Source organism: Bombina bombina, chromosome 11, assembly GCF_027579735.1.
Source record: "Bombina bombina isolate aBomBom1 chromosome 11, aBomBom1.pri, whole genome shotgun sequence".
Classification (NCBI taxonomy): domain Eukaryota; kingdom Metazoa; phylum Chordata; class Amphibia; order Anura; family Bombinatoridae; genus Bombina; species Bombina bombina.
In genome coordinates this window covers 81,906,734-81,922,673 of record NC_069509.1, presented here as the reverse complement: position 1 = coordinate 81,922,673, position 15,940 = coordinate 81,906,734, and the positions used below count along the sequence as shown (strand labels likewise).

The window sequence follows — 15,940 nt, the reverse complement described above, 5'->3', positions numbered from 1 at the left end:
TATCAAGGTGTGGCTTCTCCGAGTCAGTCATTGATACCTTAATACAGGCACGAAAGCCTGTCACCAGGAAAATCTACCATAAGATATGGCGTAAATATCCAAGAATTACTCATGGAGTAAGGTTAGGATTCCTAGGATATTGTCCTTTCTCCAAGAGGGTTTGGACAAAGGATTATCAGCTAGTTCTTTAAAAGGATAGATTTCTGCTCTGTCTATTCTTTTGCACAAGCGTCTGGCAGAGGTTCCAGACGTCCAGGCATTTTGTCAGGCTTTGGTTAGAATTAAGCCTGTGTTTAAAACTGTTGCTCCCCCGTGGAGCTTAAACTTGGTTCTTAAAGTTCTTCAAGGAGTTCCGTTTGAACCCCTTCATTCCATTGATATTAAACTTTTATCTTGGAAAGTTCTGTTTTTGATGGCTATTTCCTCGGCTCGAAGAGTCTCTGAGCTATCTGCCTTACAATGTGATTCTCCTTATCTGATTTTTCATGCAGATAAGGTAGTTCTGCGTAACAAACCTGGGTTTTTACCTAAGGTGGTTTCTAACAAGAATATCAATCAAGAGATTGTTGTTCCATCATTGTGTCCTAATCCTTCTTCAAAGAAGGAACGTCTCTTACATAATCTTGACGTAGTCCGTGCCTTGACGTTTTACTTACAAGCTACTAAAGATTTTCGCCAAACATCTTCCCTGTTTGTCGTTTATTCTGGTCAGAGGGGAGGTCAAAAAGCTTCGGCAACCTCTCTTTCCTTTTGGCTTCGGAGCATAATTCGCTTAGCCTATGAGACTGCTGGACAGCAGCCCCCTGAAAGGATTACAGCTCATTCTACTAGAGCTGTGGCTTCCACCTGGGCCTTTAAAAATGAGGCCTCTGTTGAACAGATTTGCAAGGCTGCAACTTGGTCTTCGCTTCACACCTTTTCAAAATTTTACAAATTTGATACTTTTGCTTCTTCGGAGGCTGTTTTTGGGAGAAAGGTTCTTCAGGCAGTGGTTCCTTCCGTTTAATCCTGCCTTGTCCCTCCCATTATCCGTGTACTTTAGCTTTGGTATTGGTATCCCATAAGTAATGGATGATCCGTGGACTGGATACACTTAACAAGAGAAAACATAATTTATGCTTACCTGATAAATTTATTTCTCTTGTAGTGTATCCAGTCCACGGCCCGCCCTGTCCTTTTTAAGGCAGGTCTAAATTTTAATTAAACTACAGTCACCACTGCACCCTATGGTTTCTCCTTTCTCGTCTTGTTTCTGTCGAATGACTGGATATGGCAGTGAGGGGAGGAGCTATATAGTAGCTCTGCTGTGGGTGATCCTCTTTCAACTTCCTGTTGGGAAGGAGAATATCCCATAAGTAATGGATGATCCGTGGACTGGATACACCACAAGAGAAATAAATTTATCAGGTAAGCATAAATTATGTTTTTTTAAAATATAGAAATAGTTTCTGCAGTGTAGGCCCCCCCCCCCCAACCTCCACGATCCCCCCCCCCCAAACAGCTCTCTTAAGCTCCCCCCTCTTCCTATTTGTGGCCATCTTAGGTCCTGGCAGCTATCTGCCAGTACCCAGTTTCTAATCAAATTTGCTAATTTTTTTATTAATTTTTTATAACCCCTTTTTTCCCGTAGTGTAGCTGCCCCCCCTCAATATCCTACCCCTCTCCCAAATACCTTTCCCAACTATTATTCCTCTCTCTCTCCCTCCTTTTCTTAGACATTGTGCGTAGCGGTCGCGAGCGTGCGCTCCCTCCCGCCTACCTTAGTGCACTCCCGGAACTGCCCCAGCAATGGGCCACCCACCCACCTCCCTGCTATAGCTCCCACCCACCATCGCTGGCCGATGCAGAGAGAGCCACAGAGTGGCTCTTTCTGCATCGGTGGGTAAAAAAAAAAGGTTTTCAGGATGCCTCAATATCGAGGCATCACTGCAATACCCTGAAAGTGTCTGGAAGCGATCATGAATGCTTCCAGCGCTTGAAACCCCAGAGGACGTGCCAGGCACGTCCTTGATCGTTAACAACCATTTTTTGTAGGACGTGCCTGGCTCGCCCCTGGTCATTGGGTTAAAGGGATACTAAACCCAAATTTCTTCTTTAATGATTCAGATAGAGCATGCATTTTTAAGTAACTTTCTAATTTACTCCTTTTATCAAATGTTCTTTGTTCTCCTGTTATCTTTATTTAAAAAGCAGGAATGTAAAGGTTAGGAACCGGACCATTTTAGGTTCAGCACCATGGATAGCGCTTGCTTATTGGTTGCTGATATTTAGCCACCAATAACCAAGCATAACCCAGGTTCTCAACGAAAAAGAGGCTGGCTCCTATGCTTTACATTCCTTCTTTTTTAATAAAGATAGCAAGAGAACGAAGAAAATTTGATAATAGGAGTAAATTAGAAAGTTGATTAAAATTGCATGCTCTATCTGAATCATTAAAGGACCAGTGAACACAGTAGATTTGCATATTCAACAAATACACGATAACAAGACAATGTAATAGTACTTAGTCTGAACTTAAAATGAGTAGTAGATTTTTTTGCTAACAAATTTCAAAGTTTTATGTCTATTTCCACTCCCCCTGTACCATGTGATAGCCATCAGCCAATCACAAATGCATATACTCTGTGAATTCTTGCACATGCTCAGTAGGAGCTGGTGACTCAAAAAGTGTAAATATAAAAGACTGTGCACATTTTGTTAATGGAAGTACATTGGAAAGTTGTTTACAATTACATGCTCTATCTGAATCATGAAAGTTTCATTTGACCTGAGTGTCCCTTTAAAGAAAAAAATTGGGTTTAGTATCCCTTTAAATTCTTGTCGGCATTCTGGCATTTCATCCAGGATAGTTAATGAACCCTGGTTCCGTTTCCTAAAAGATCTACCAAGAGGTACTAATGAAACATACAAAGACTGTCTATCCTTAGGTCCAGTATTCCTCAACCAGACAAACATAAACATAGCTACCAGAACGTTCCCATTCTGAAGTCTGTTTATACACATGCCCATACACAGACACATTTGTTGTTATTTTATTATAATTATTATAGGTTTCATTCGTAATATCTGATATAGGCAGCAGAACATTTCATCGTCCATTTCTTCAAAGAGGGTGTGACTAAATGTAGTCACCAATCAGCAAGTGCTACCCAGGTACTGAACCAAAAACTGTCCAGTTCCTAAGTTTACATTTTTTGCTTTTTCAAGTAAAGATACCAAGAGAACGAAGAAAAATTGATAATTGGTGTAAATTAGAAAGTTGCTTAAAATTGCCTGCTCTAGCTGAATCACAAAAGTTTAATTTTGACTAAACTATTCCTTTAGGCAGTGAGTTAAAGGGACACTCAATCAAAATTAAACTTTCATTATTCAGATAGAGCATGCTATCTTAAAGAACTTTCCAATTTACTTCCATTAACTAGATGTTCACAGTCTTTTTATATTTAAACGTTTTGAGTCACCAGCTCCTACTGAGCATGTGCAAGAATAAGTGTGTATGCATTTGTGAATGGCTGATGGCTGTCACATGGTACGTGTATGCATTTGTGATTGGCTGATGGCTGTCACATGGTACAGGGGGAGTGGAAAAAGACATAACTTTTAAAATTGTCAGAAAAAAAATCTACTACTCATTTGAAGTTCAGACTAAGTGCTATTGCATTGTCCTTTAAAGGGGGAATTCAGTGATGCTGACTCACGGCACAATTACGTACTGAAATACACTTATAAGGGCAGAGGCAAGGCTGGAATTCAGTGTTACACAAGAATGTTGGTAAATGGGACATTCAAACCATTAAGTACATTTTAAGTTGTAGACTCTCATGGCTGTTGACTTTTAAGTATGCAGTCATTTTCTGTTTCCAAATCTTTTTTTTAGCACTTGATAGAAATCAACAGTTCTATGTCTTTAAAGGGACATGAAACCTAAAAAAAAATATTTCATGATTTAGATGGAGCATGCCATTTTTTTAATTTGCTTTCAAGTATCTAGTTTGCTTTGTTTTCTCAATATCCTTTGTTGAAAAGCACACCTAGGTAGGCTCAGGAACAGCAATGCACTTCTGGAAGCTAGCTGCTGATTGGTGGTTGCACATACATATATGCCTCATGTCATTGGCTCAGCAGGTTGTTTTCAGCTAACTCCCAGTGGTACACTGTAGCTTCTTCAAAAACGCCAAGAGAGTGAAACTAATTTGATAATAGAAGTAAATTGAAAATTTGTTAAAAACTGTGCTGCATCTGATTAATGAGCTACAAAATGTGGGTTTCATGTCCCTTTTTAAAGGGACACTGAACCCATTTTTTTCATGAATTGGATAGAGCAGCAATTTTAAGCAACTTTCTAATTTACTCCTATTATCAATTTTTCTTCGTTCTCTTTGTATCTTTATTTGAAAAAGCAGGAATGTAAGCTTACGAGCCGGACCATTTTTGGTTCAGCACCCTGGATAGCGATTGCTGATTGGTAGGTACATCTAGCCACCAATCAGCAAGCTCTACCCAGGTGCTGAACCAAAGATGGGCCGGCTCATAAGCTTACATTCCTGCTTTTTCAAATAAAGATACCAAGAGAACGAAGAAAATTTGATAACCGGAGTAAATTAGAAAGTTGCTTAACATTGCATGCTCTGTCTGAATCCTGAAAGAAACAAATTGGGTTCAGTGTCCCCTTTAAGCTGAAAAAATTGTGATGTTAACCATTATTTTTTTTTCTCAGGATTTAAATAGGACTTGCAGGGCAATGCAGCAAAGGATTGTAGAGCTCATCTCCCGGGTGTCAAATGAGGAAGTCACAGAGGAGCTTCTACACGTCAACGATGATTTAAATAATGTCTTCCTCCGATATGAGAGGTGAGGGGCCCCAGATGCCCATGTATTCTATGAGCTAATCTATCTGTGAAAGTGAGAGTTCCTATTGTTTGAAAATGTACAAAAATAAATAAAAGTTTATCGCTCTCATAGTCTAACAATGTTTTTTTTTCTGGCAGGTTTGAGAGATATAGATCAGGACGTGCTGCACAGAACAGTAATGGGGTAAGGTTTTATTTTTAGCAGAGGCAATAATTGTTGTGAACCACTGTTTATCTTCAGTGACATTTTAACTCTGTACATGCCTAGTTACAGTTGTGTCAGATACTTGTTCAGTATTTTTTATTCACATTCTCAAACAGTTATAAGTTCAAATGTAAACTCAAGGAGGTGTTAAATGTACAGTGTACTGTAAAATGGTTTTCCGCTTAATGTGTTTTCGTTTTGCATATGAAAAAGTTGTTTTTGCTCTTTGAAACCATAGCCCATTAAAATTGCTTGAGCTTGTAGGGAGATCAGATTTCATGATCACTTTCTACACACATAAATGGTTCCTTATCTTATTTATGTCTGTATACCAAAGTACAATACTTAAAGAGAAGAATTGAAAATTAACAATTTGCTACATAGCACTCCCAAACCCCACTGGGAGTGTAATTTCTTCTGCTGGCATATTTACATACCTTTTTTAATAGCCAATACTTAAAGTGATGGTAAATCATAGCGTTTGTGAAACGCTAGGATTTACCATTAGAGCAAATCACAAACGCTAGGATTTACCATCACTTTAAGTAAATATGTTCATTATAGGTTGTGTATTCATTAGGAAACATTTTTCTCTTGTTAAGTGTAGTCAGTCCACGGGTCATCCATTACTTATGGGATTATAACTCCTCCCTAACAGGAAGTGCAAGAGGATCACCCAAGCAGAGCTGCTACATAGCTCCTCCCCTCTACCTCATTCCCAGTCATTCTCTTGCACCTAACTAAAGATAGGACGTGTGAGAGGACTGTGGTGTTTTTAAACTTAGTTTTTATTTCTTCAATCAAAAGTTTGTTATTTTAAACGACACCGGAGTGTGTTGTTTGTTCTCAGGCAGCATTAGAAGAAGAATCTGCCTGAGTTTTCTATGATCTTAGCGGTCGTAACTAAGATCCACTTGCTGTTCTCGGCCATTCTGAGGAGTGAGGTAACTTCAGAACAGGGGATAGCATGCAGGGCCCACCTACAAGGAGGTATGTGCAGTAAATTATTTTCTAAGGAATGGAATTGACTGAGAAAATACTGCTAATACCGATGTAATGTAAGTGCAGCCTTAAATGCAGTAGTAGCGACTGGTATCAGGCTGATAAGTATGTATGCATACTCTGAGGTATTTTCTGGGGAATGGAATTTCACTTAGAAAAAACTGTCAATTTTAAAGTAATATTTGAGCCTTCACTGTAGTGAAAACGACTGGCAGCAGGCTTATTAATAACACTTCATATGTTTCAATTATAAAACGTTTACTGGCATGTTAATCGTTTTTCCTGAGGTACTTGGTGATAAAACTTTATGGGCATGATTTTTTACCACATGGCTGTCGTTTTTTCTGCATAAAAACAGTTTACTGAGCTTCCCCACTGTTGTAATATGAGTGGGAGGGGCCTATTTTAGCTCTTTATTGCGCAGTTAAAATTCAGTCACAGTCTTCCTATTTCTTCCTCCATGATCCAGGACGTCTCTACAGAGCCCAGGGGTCTCCAAAACTAGTTTTGAGGGAGGTAATCAGTCACAGCAGACCTGTGACAGTGTGTTTGACTGTGTTAAAAACGTTTATTATTACAACTGTTAACCGTTTGGGTATTAAGGGGTTAATCATCCTTTTGCTGGTGGGTGCAATCCTCTGCTAACTTTATACATTTTCTGTAAAAATTTGGTTGCTTTAACTAATTTGGTTCATTGTTAACTCAACTGTGTCACATTTTTATGTTTCTTAAAGGCGCAGTAGCGTTTTTTTATATAGCTTGTAAATTTATTTAAAAGTTTTTTTCCAAGCTTGCTAGTGTTATTGCTAGTCTGTTTAAACATGTCTGACTCAGATTAATCTCTTTGTTCACTATGTTTAAAGGCCAATGTGGAGCCCAATAGAAATTTGTGCACTCAATGTATAGATGTCACTTTGAATAAAAGTCAAACTTTATATGTTAAGAAAATATCACCAGACAACGAGGGGGAAGTTATGCCGACTAACTCTCCTCACGTATCAGTACCTTCGCCTCCCGCTCAGGAGGTGCGTGATATTGTGGCGCCAAGTACATCAGGGCGGCCCATACAAATCACTTTGCAAGACATGGCTAATGTTATGACTGAAGTACTATCTAAATTGCCAGAATTAAGAAGTAAACGCGATCACTCTGGGGTAAGAACAGAGTGCGCTGATAATAGTAGAGCCATGTCTGATACTGCGTCACAATTTGCAGAACATGAGGACGGAGAGCTTCATTCTGTGGGTGACGGGTCTGATCCAAATAAACTGGATTCAGATATTTCAAATTTTAAATTTAAGCTTGAGAACCTCAGCGTATTACTAGGGGAGGTATTAGCAGCTCTGAATGATTGTAACACGATTGCAATTCCAGAGAAAGTATGTAGGCTGGATAAATATTTTGCGATACCGGTGTGTACTGACGTATTTCCTATACCTAAAAGGCTTACAGAAATTATTAACAAGGAGTGGGATAGACCCGGTGGGCCCTTTTCACCCCCTCCTGTATTTAGAAAAATGTTTCCAATAGACGCCACCACACGGGACCTATGGCAGACGGTCCCTAAGGTGGAGGGAGCAGTTTCTACTCTGGCTAAGCGCACCACTATCCCGGTAGAGGATAGCTGTGCTTTTTCAGATCCAATGGATAAAAAGTTACAAGGTTTTATATTGCAACCCCTTGCATGCATCGCGCCTGTCACTGCTGCAGCGGCATTCTGGTTTGAGTCTCTGGAAGAGACCCTTAGCACGGCTCCATTGGATGACATTATGAACAAGCTTAAAGCCCTTAAGCTAGCTAATTCATTTATTTCTGACACCGTAGTACACTTAACCAAACTTACGGCTAAGAATTCCGGATTCGCCATTCAAGCGCGCAGAGCGCTGTGGCTTAAATCCTGGTCAGCTGATGTGACTTCTAAATCTAAACTGCTTAATATTCCTTTCAAAGGGCAGACCTTATTCGGGCCCGGCTTGAAAGAAATTATCGCTGATATTACTGGAGGTAAGGGCCATGCCCTGCCTCAAGACAGGGCCAAACCAAAGGCTAAACAGTCTAATTTTCGTGCCTTTCGTAACTTCAAGGCAGGAGCAGCATCAACTTCCTCTGCTCCAAGACAGGAAGGAACTGTTGCTCGCTTCAGACAGGGCTGGAAAGCTAACCAGTCCTGGAACAAGGGCAAGCAGGCCAGAAAACCTGCTGCTGCCCCTAAGACAGCATGAAGTGAGGGCCCCCTATCCGGAAACGGATCTAGTGGGGGGCAGACTTTCTCTCTTTGCCCAGGCTTGGGCAAGAGATGTCCAGGATCCCTGGGCGTTGGAAATCATATCTCAGGGATATCTTCTGGACTTCAAAGCTTCTCCTCCACAAGGGAGATTTCATCTTTCAAGTTTGTCAGCAAACCAAATAAAGAAAGAGGCGTTTCTACGCTGTGTACAAGACCTCTTACTAATGGGGGTGATCCACCCAGTTCCGCGGTCGGAACAAGGGCAAGGATTCTATTCAAATCTGTTTGTGGTTCCAAAAAAAGAGGGAACCTTCAGACCAATCTTGGACTTAAAGATCTTAAACAAATTCCTAAGAGTTCCATCGTTCAAAATGGAAACTATTCGAACCATCCTTCCCATGATCCAAGAGGGTCAGTACATGACCACAGTGGATTTAAAGGATGCCTAGCTTCACATACCGATTCACAAGAATCATTACCGGTATCTAAGATTTGCCTTCCTAGACAGGCATTACCAGTTTGTAGCTCTTCCCTTCGGGTTAGCTACGGCTCCAAGAATCTTTACAAAGGTTCTGGGCTCTCTTCTGGCGGTACTAAGACCGCGAGGCATAGCGGTAGCTCCGTACCTAGACGACATTCTGATACAAGCGTCAAGTTGCCAAACTGCCAAGTCTCATACAGAGATAGTTCTGGCATTTCTAAGGTCGCATGGGTGGAAGGTGAACGTAGAAAAGAATTCTCTATTACCACTCACAAGAGTTCCCTTTCTAGGGACTCTTATAGATTCTGTAGAAATGAAGATTTACCTGACGGAGGCCAGGTTATCAAAACTTCGAAATGCTTGCCGTGTCCTTCATTCCATTCAACACCCGTCAGTGGCTCAGTGCATGGAGGTAATCGGCTTAATGGTAGCGTCAATGGACATTGTACCATTTGCGCGCCTGCATCTCAGACCGCTGCAATTGTGCATGCTAAGTCAGTGGAATGGGGATTACTCAGATTTGTCCCCTCTGCTAAATCTGGATCAAGAGACCAGAGATTCTCTTCTATGGTGGCTTTCTCGGCCACATCTGTCCAAGGGGATGCCCTTCCGCAGGCCAAATTGGACGATTGTAACAAGACGCCAGCCTTCTAGGTTGGGGCGCAGTCTGGAATTCCCTGAAGGCTCAGGGATCATGGACTCAGGAGGAGAGTCACCTTCCAATAAACATTTTGGAATTAAGAGCAATTTTCAATGCTCTTCTGGCTTGGCCTCAGTTAGCAACTCTGAGGTTCATCAAGTTTCAGTCGGACAACATCACGACTGTGGCTTACATCAACCATCAAGGAGGAACCAGGAGTTCCCTAGCGATGTTGGAAGTCTCAAAGATAATTTGCTGGGCAGAGTCTCACTCTTGCCACCTGTCAGTGATCCACATCCCAGGCGTGGAGAACTGGGAGGCGGATTTTCTAAGTCGCCTGACCTTTCATCCGGGGGAGTGGGAACTTCATCCGGAGGTCTTTGCCCAACTGATTCATCGTTGGGGCAAACCAGATCTGGATCTCATGGCGTCTCGCCAGAACGCCAAGCTTCCTTGTTACGGATCCAGGTCCAGGGATCCGGGAGCGGTGCTGATAGATGCTCTGACAGCACCTTGGGTTTTCAACATGATTTATGTGTTTCCACCATTCCCGATGCTTCCTCGATTGATTGCAAGAATCAAACAGGAGAGAGCATCGGTGATTTTGATAGCGCCTGCGTGGCCACGCAGGACCTGGTATGCAGATCTAGTGGACATGTCGTCTTGTCCACCTTGGTCTCTGCCTCTGAGACAGGACCTTCTGATGCAGGGTCCTTTCAAACATCCAAATCTAGTTTCTCTGAAACTGACTGCATGGAGATTGAACGCTTGATTCTATCAAAGCGTGGATTCTCGGAGTCAGTTATTGATACCCTGATACAGGCTAGGAAACCTGTTACCAGGAAAATTTACCATAAAATATGGCGTAAATATTTATATTGGTGCGAATCCAAGAGTTACTCATGGAGTAAGGTTAGGATTCCTAGGATATTGTCTTTTCTACAAGAAGGTTTAGAAAAGGGTTTATCTGCTAGTTCGTTAAAGGGGCAGATTTCAGCTCTGTCTATCCTTCTACACAAACGTCTGGCAGAAGTTCCAGACGTTCAGGCTTTTTGTCAGGCTTTGGCTAGGATTAAGCCTGTGTTTAAGACTGTTGCTCCACCGTGGAGCTTAAACTTAGTTCTTAACGTTCTGCAAGGCGTTCCGTTTGAACCCCTTCATTCCATCGATATCAAGCTGTTATCTTGGAAAGTTCTGTTTTTGATGGCTATTTCCTCGGCTCGAAGAGTCTCTGAGTTATCTGCCTTACATTGTGATTCTCCTTATCTGATTTTTCATTCAGACAAGGTAGTTCTGCGTACTAAACCTGGGTTCTTACCTAAGGTAGTCACTAACAGGAATATCAATCAAGAGATTGTTGTTCCATCATTGTGTCCTAACCCTTCTTCAAAGAAGGAACGACTTTTGCACAATCTGGACGTTGTCCGTGCCCTGAAATTTTATTTGCAGGCAACTAAAGATTTTCGTCAAACTTCTTCTCTGTTTGTCGTTTATTCTGGACAGAGGAGAGGTCAAAAAGCTTTGGCTACCTCTCTCTCTTTTTGGCTTCGTAGCATAATACGTTTAGCTTATGAGACTGCTGGACAGCAGCCTCCTGAAAGGATTACAGCTCATTCTACTAGAGCTGTGGCTTCCACTTGGGCCTTTAAGAATGAGGCCTCTGTTGAACAGATTTGCAAGGCTGCAACTTGGTCTTCACTTCACACTTTTTCAAAATTTTACAAATTTGACACTTTTGCTTCTTCGGAGGCTGTTTTTGGGAGAAAGGTTTTACAGGCAGTGGTTCCTTCCGTGTAAAGATCCTGCCTTGTCCCTCCCGTCATCCGTGTACTTTTAGCTTTGGTATTGGTATCCCATAAGTAATGGATGACCCGTGGACTGACTACACTTAACAAGAGAAAACATAATTTATGCTTACCTGATAAATTCTTTTCTCTTGTAGTGTAGTCAGTCCACGGCCCGCCCTGTTTTTACGGCAGGTCTAAATTTTAATTAAACTCCAGTCACCACTGCACCCTATAGTTTTCTCCTTTCTCGTTTGGTTTCGGTCGAATGACTGAAAGGGGAGGAGCTATGTAGCAGCTCTGCTTGGGTGATCCTCTTGCACTTCCTGTTAGGGAGGAGTTATAATCCCATAAGTAATGGATGACCCGTGGACTGACTACACTACAAGAGAAAAGAATTTATCAGGTAAGCATAAATTATGTTTTTTAGCTATTGCAATTGACAAGATAAAGGAGATATTAGTAAACAATGAATACACTCCAGTAAGTAAAATAGATGATTGGTAAGACATTTAAATTGAGAAAATATTACAATGCACTGTCCCTTTAAGGTAAATAAGTATTATCTAAATAAGTCTTATCTAAATTTCCTGATTGATGTAATCAATAACTGAAATTACTAACTTAAAAATCTTTTTTTTTTTATTTATTTTTTTACTCCCAGCAAAGATGTCCGACATTATTATAGACTGTTTTCTCATAAAATATTGAAAGACTGGTTTTCTAGCCTTGTGGTGTCCAATCCTTTAATACTAGGGGTTGCATTGTATTTATTTATTTGCTTAAGGGACTGGTGAATTCATTTAATAATTATTTAATAATTATTGAAAATTACACACACACAATATATTAACTATACAAGTATCACATAGATGTAAATTAAATAGTTTAGGACGTATGTAAAAATATATGTGCGTGTCTAATGCAGCTGAGTTGATCACAGGGGAAGGTTGCAAGCTCAAAAACAGTAGTTTCCACCATCTTACTAGAGTTCGTAAGAAACATACTCTGAGACTCTAATTTTTTACTAAAATTGACCAGGCTGCTGGATGATAAATGAAAAAGACTATGAATTTTATAAACCTAAAAAATATTTGTGCAATTGTAAAATGGAATGGGGAAGTATGTAAACTGGGTGAAGACTTTACATCGTCCAAATATTTTAACACTTTGTCTTCTCAATGTTAATACCATCAATGGAAACTCTGCCATATTGTTTTAGGTAGCAAACAATCAAAACAGCTGTGAGTGTGTATGTATGTATAACATAATTTATGTAAGAACTTACCTGATAAATTCATTTCTTTCATATTGGCAAGAGTCCATGAGCTAGTGACGTATGGGATATACATTCCTACCAGGAGGGGCAAAGTTTCCCAAACCTCAAAATGCCTATAAATACACCCCTCACCACACACACAATTCAGTTTAACGAATAGCCAAGTAGTGGGGTGATAAAGAAAGGAGTAAAAAGCATCAATAAAGGAATTTGTAAATAATTGTGCTTTATAAAAAAAACATAACCACCATAAAAAAGGGGTGGGCCTTATGGACTCTTGCCAATATGAAAGAAATTAATTTATAAGGTAAGTAATTACATAAATTATGTTTTCTTTCATGTAATTGGCAAGAGTCCATGAGCTAGTGACGTATAGGATAGCAATACCCAAGATGTGGAACTCCACGCAAGAGTCACTAGAGAGGGAGGGATAAAACAAAAACAGCCATTTTTCGCTGAAAAAAATTAATCCACAACCCAAAATATAAGTTTATTCTCATAAATGAAAAGAAAATCATAAGCAGAAGAATCAAACTGAAACAGCTGCCTGAAGAACTTTTCTACCAACAACTGCTTCCGAAGAAGCAAATACATCAAAACGGTAGAATTTAGTAAATGTATGCAAAGAAGACCAAGTTGCTGCTTTGCAAATCTGATCAACTGAAGCTTCATTCTTAAAAGCCCACGAAGTGGAGACTGATCTAGTAGAATGAGCTGTAATTCTCTGAGGCGGGGCTTGACCCGACTCCAAATAAGCTTGATGAATCAAAAAGCTTTAACCACGAAGCCAAGGAAACGGCAGAAGCCTTCTGACCTTTCCTAGAACCAGAAAATATAACAAATAGACTAGAAGTCTTCCTGAAATTTTTAGTAGCTTCAAAATAATATTTTAAAGCTCTTACCACATCCAAAGAATGTAAGGATCTCTCCAAAGAATTCTTAGGATTAGGACACAAGGAAGGGACAACAATTTCTTTATTAATGTTGTTAGAATTCACAACCTTGGGTAAGAATTTAAATGAAGTCCGCAAAACCGCCTTATCCTGAGGAAAAATCAGAAAAGGAGATTCACAAGAGAGAGCGGATAATTTAGAAACTCTTCTAGCAGAAGAGATGGCCAAAGAAACAACACTTTCCAAGAAAGTAGTTTAATGTCCCAAGAATGCATAGGCTTAAATGGAGGAGCCTGTAAAGCCTTCAAAACTAAATTAAGACTCCAAGGAGGGGAGATTGACTTAATGACAGGCTTGATACGAACCAAATGCCAAGAGAATTTATGAGAAGAACACCATGAAATGTAAGTCTTCCAAACTCAATAATAAATCTTTCTAGAAACAGATTTACGAGCCTGCAACATAGTATTAATCACGGAGTCAGAGAAATCTCTATGACTAAGCACTAAGCGTTCAATTTCCATACCTTCAAATTTAATGATTTGAGATCCTGATGGAAAAACGGACCTTGAGATAAAAGGTCTGGCCTTAAAGGGACACTGTACCCAAAAATTTTCTTTCATGATTCAGATAGAGCATGCAATTTTAAGCAACTTTCTAACTTACTCCTATTATCAAATGTTCTTCATTCTCTTGCTATCTTTATATGAAAAAGAAGGCATCTAAGCTTTTTTCTTGGTTCAGCACTCTGGACAGCAGTTTTTGATTGGTGGATGAATTTATCCACCAATCAGCAAGGACAACCTAGGTTGTTCACCAAAAATGGGCCGGCATCTAAACTTACATTCTTGCATTTCAAATAAAGATACATAGAAAGATAAAGAGAATAAAGAACATTTGATAATAGGAGTAAATTAGAAAGTTGCTTAAAATTGCATGCTCTATCTGAATCACAAAAGAATTTTTTTGGGTACAGTGTCCCTTTAATGGAAGTGGCCAATGTTGGCAACTGGACATCCGGACAAGATCCGCATACCAAAACCTGTAAGGCCATGCTGGAGCCACCAGCAGCACAAACGATTGCTCCATGATGATTTTGGAGATCACTCTTGGAAGAAGAACTAGAGGCGGGAAAATATAAGCAGGTTGATAACGCCAAGGAAGTGTCAATGCATCCACTGAGGATCCCTGGACAGGTACCTGGGAAGTTTTTTGTTTAGATGAGATGCCATCAGATCTATTTCTGGAAGTCCCCACATCTGAACAATTTGAGAAAACACATCTGGGTGGTGAGACCATTCTCCCGGATGTAAAGTCTGACGACTGAGGTAATCCGCTTCCCAATTGTCTATACCTGGGATATGAACCGCAGAAATTAGACAGGAGCTGGATTCCGCCCAAACAAGTATCCGAGATACTTCTTTCATAGCTTGAGGACTGTGAGTCCCACCTGATGATTGACATATGCCACAGTTGTGATATTGTCTGTCTGAAAACAAATGAACGGTTCTCCCTTCAACAAAGGCCAAAACTGAAGAGCCCTGAGAATCGCACAGAGTTCCAAAATATTGATTGGTAATCTCGCCTCTTGAGATTTCCAAACCCCTTGTGCTGTCAGAGATCCCCAAATATCTCCCCAACCTGAAAGACTTGCATCTGTTGTGATCACAGTCCAGGTTGGACGAATGAAAGAGGCCCCTAAAATTATACAATGGTGATCTAACCACCAAGTCAAAGAAAGTCGAACATTGGGATTTAAGGATATTATTTGTGATATCCTTGTATAATCCCTGCACCATTGGTTCAGCATTCAAAGCTGGAGAAGTCTTATATGAAAACGAGCAAAGGGGATTGCGTCCGATGCTGCAGTCATGAGACCTAAAACTTCCATGCACATAGCTACTGAAGGGAGTGACTGAGACTGAAGGTTCCAACAGGCTGCAACCAATTTCAAACATCTCTTGTCTGTTAGAGACAAAGTCATGGACACTGAATCTATCTGGAAACCTAAAAAGGTTACCTTTGTCTGAGGAATCAAAGAACTTTTTGGTAAATTGATCCTCCAACCATGTCTTCGAAGAAACAACACTAGTTGATTCGTGGGAGATTCTGCAGAACGTAAAGACTGAGCGAGTACCAAGATATCGTTCAAATAAGGAAATACCGCAATACCCCACTCTCTGATTACAGAGAGTAGGGCACCTAGAACCTTTGAAAAGATTCTTGGAGCTGTCGCTAGGCCAAAAGGAAGAGCAACAAATTGGTAATGCTTGTCTAGAAAAGAGAATCTCAGGAACTGATAGTGATCTGGATGAATTGCAATATGAAGATATGCATCCTGTAAGTCTATTGTGGACATATAATGCCCTTGCTGAAAAAAAGGCAGAATAGTCCTTATAGTCACCATTTTGAAAGTTGGTACTCTTACATATCGATTCAAAATCTTTAGATCCAAAACTGGTCTGAATAAATTTTCTTTCTTTGGGACAATGAATAGATTTGAATAAAACCCCAGACCCTGTTCCTGAAACGGAACTGGCATGATTACCCCTGATAACTCCAGGTCTGAAACACACTTC

At 40.3% G+C, this 15,940-nt stretch overlaps 1 protein-coding gene across 4 annotated transcripts in view; it reads left to right on the top strand.

Moving 5' to 3' along the window:
* The window catches only part of TOM1L2 (target of myb1 like 2 membrane trafficking protein), a 367,857-nt gene that overhangs the window by 132,605 nt on the left and 219,312 nt on the right, over positions 1-15,940 (top strand). For all 4 annotated transcript variants that reach the window (XM_053694561.1, XM_053694560.1, XM_053694559.1 and 1 more), the window contains 2 exons: positions 4,718-4,851; positions 4,989-5,034. In XM_053694561.1, the coding sequence (XP_053550536.1) occupies positions 4,718-4,851; positions 4,989-5,034 (180 nt within the window). The remainder of the gene's footprint in view (positions 1-4,717; positions 4,852-4,988; positions 5,035-15,940) is intronic.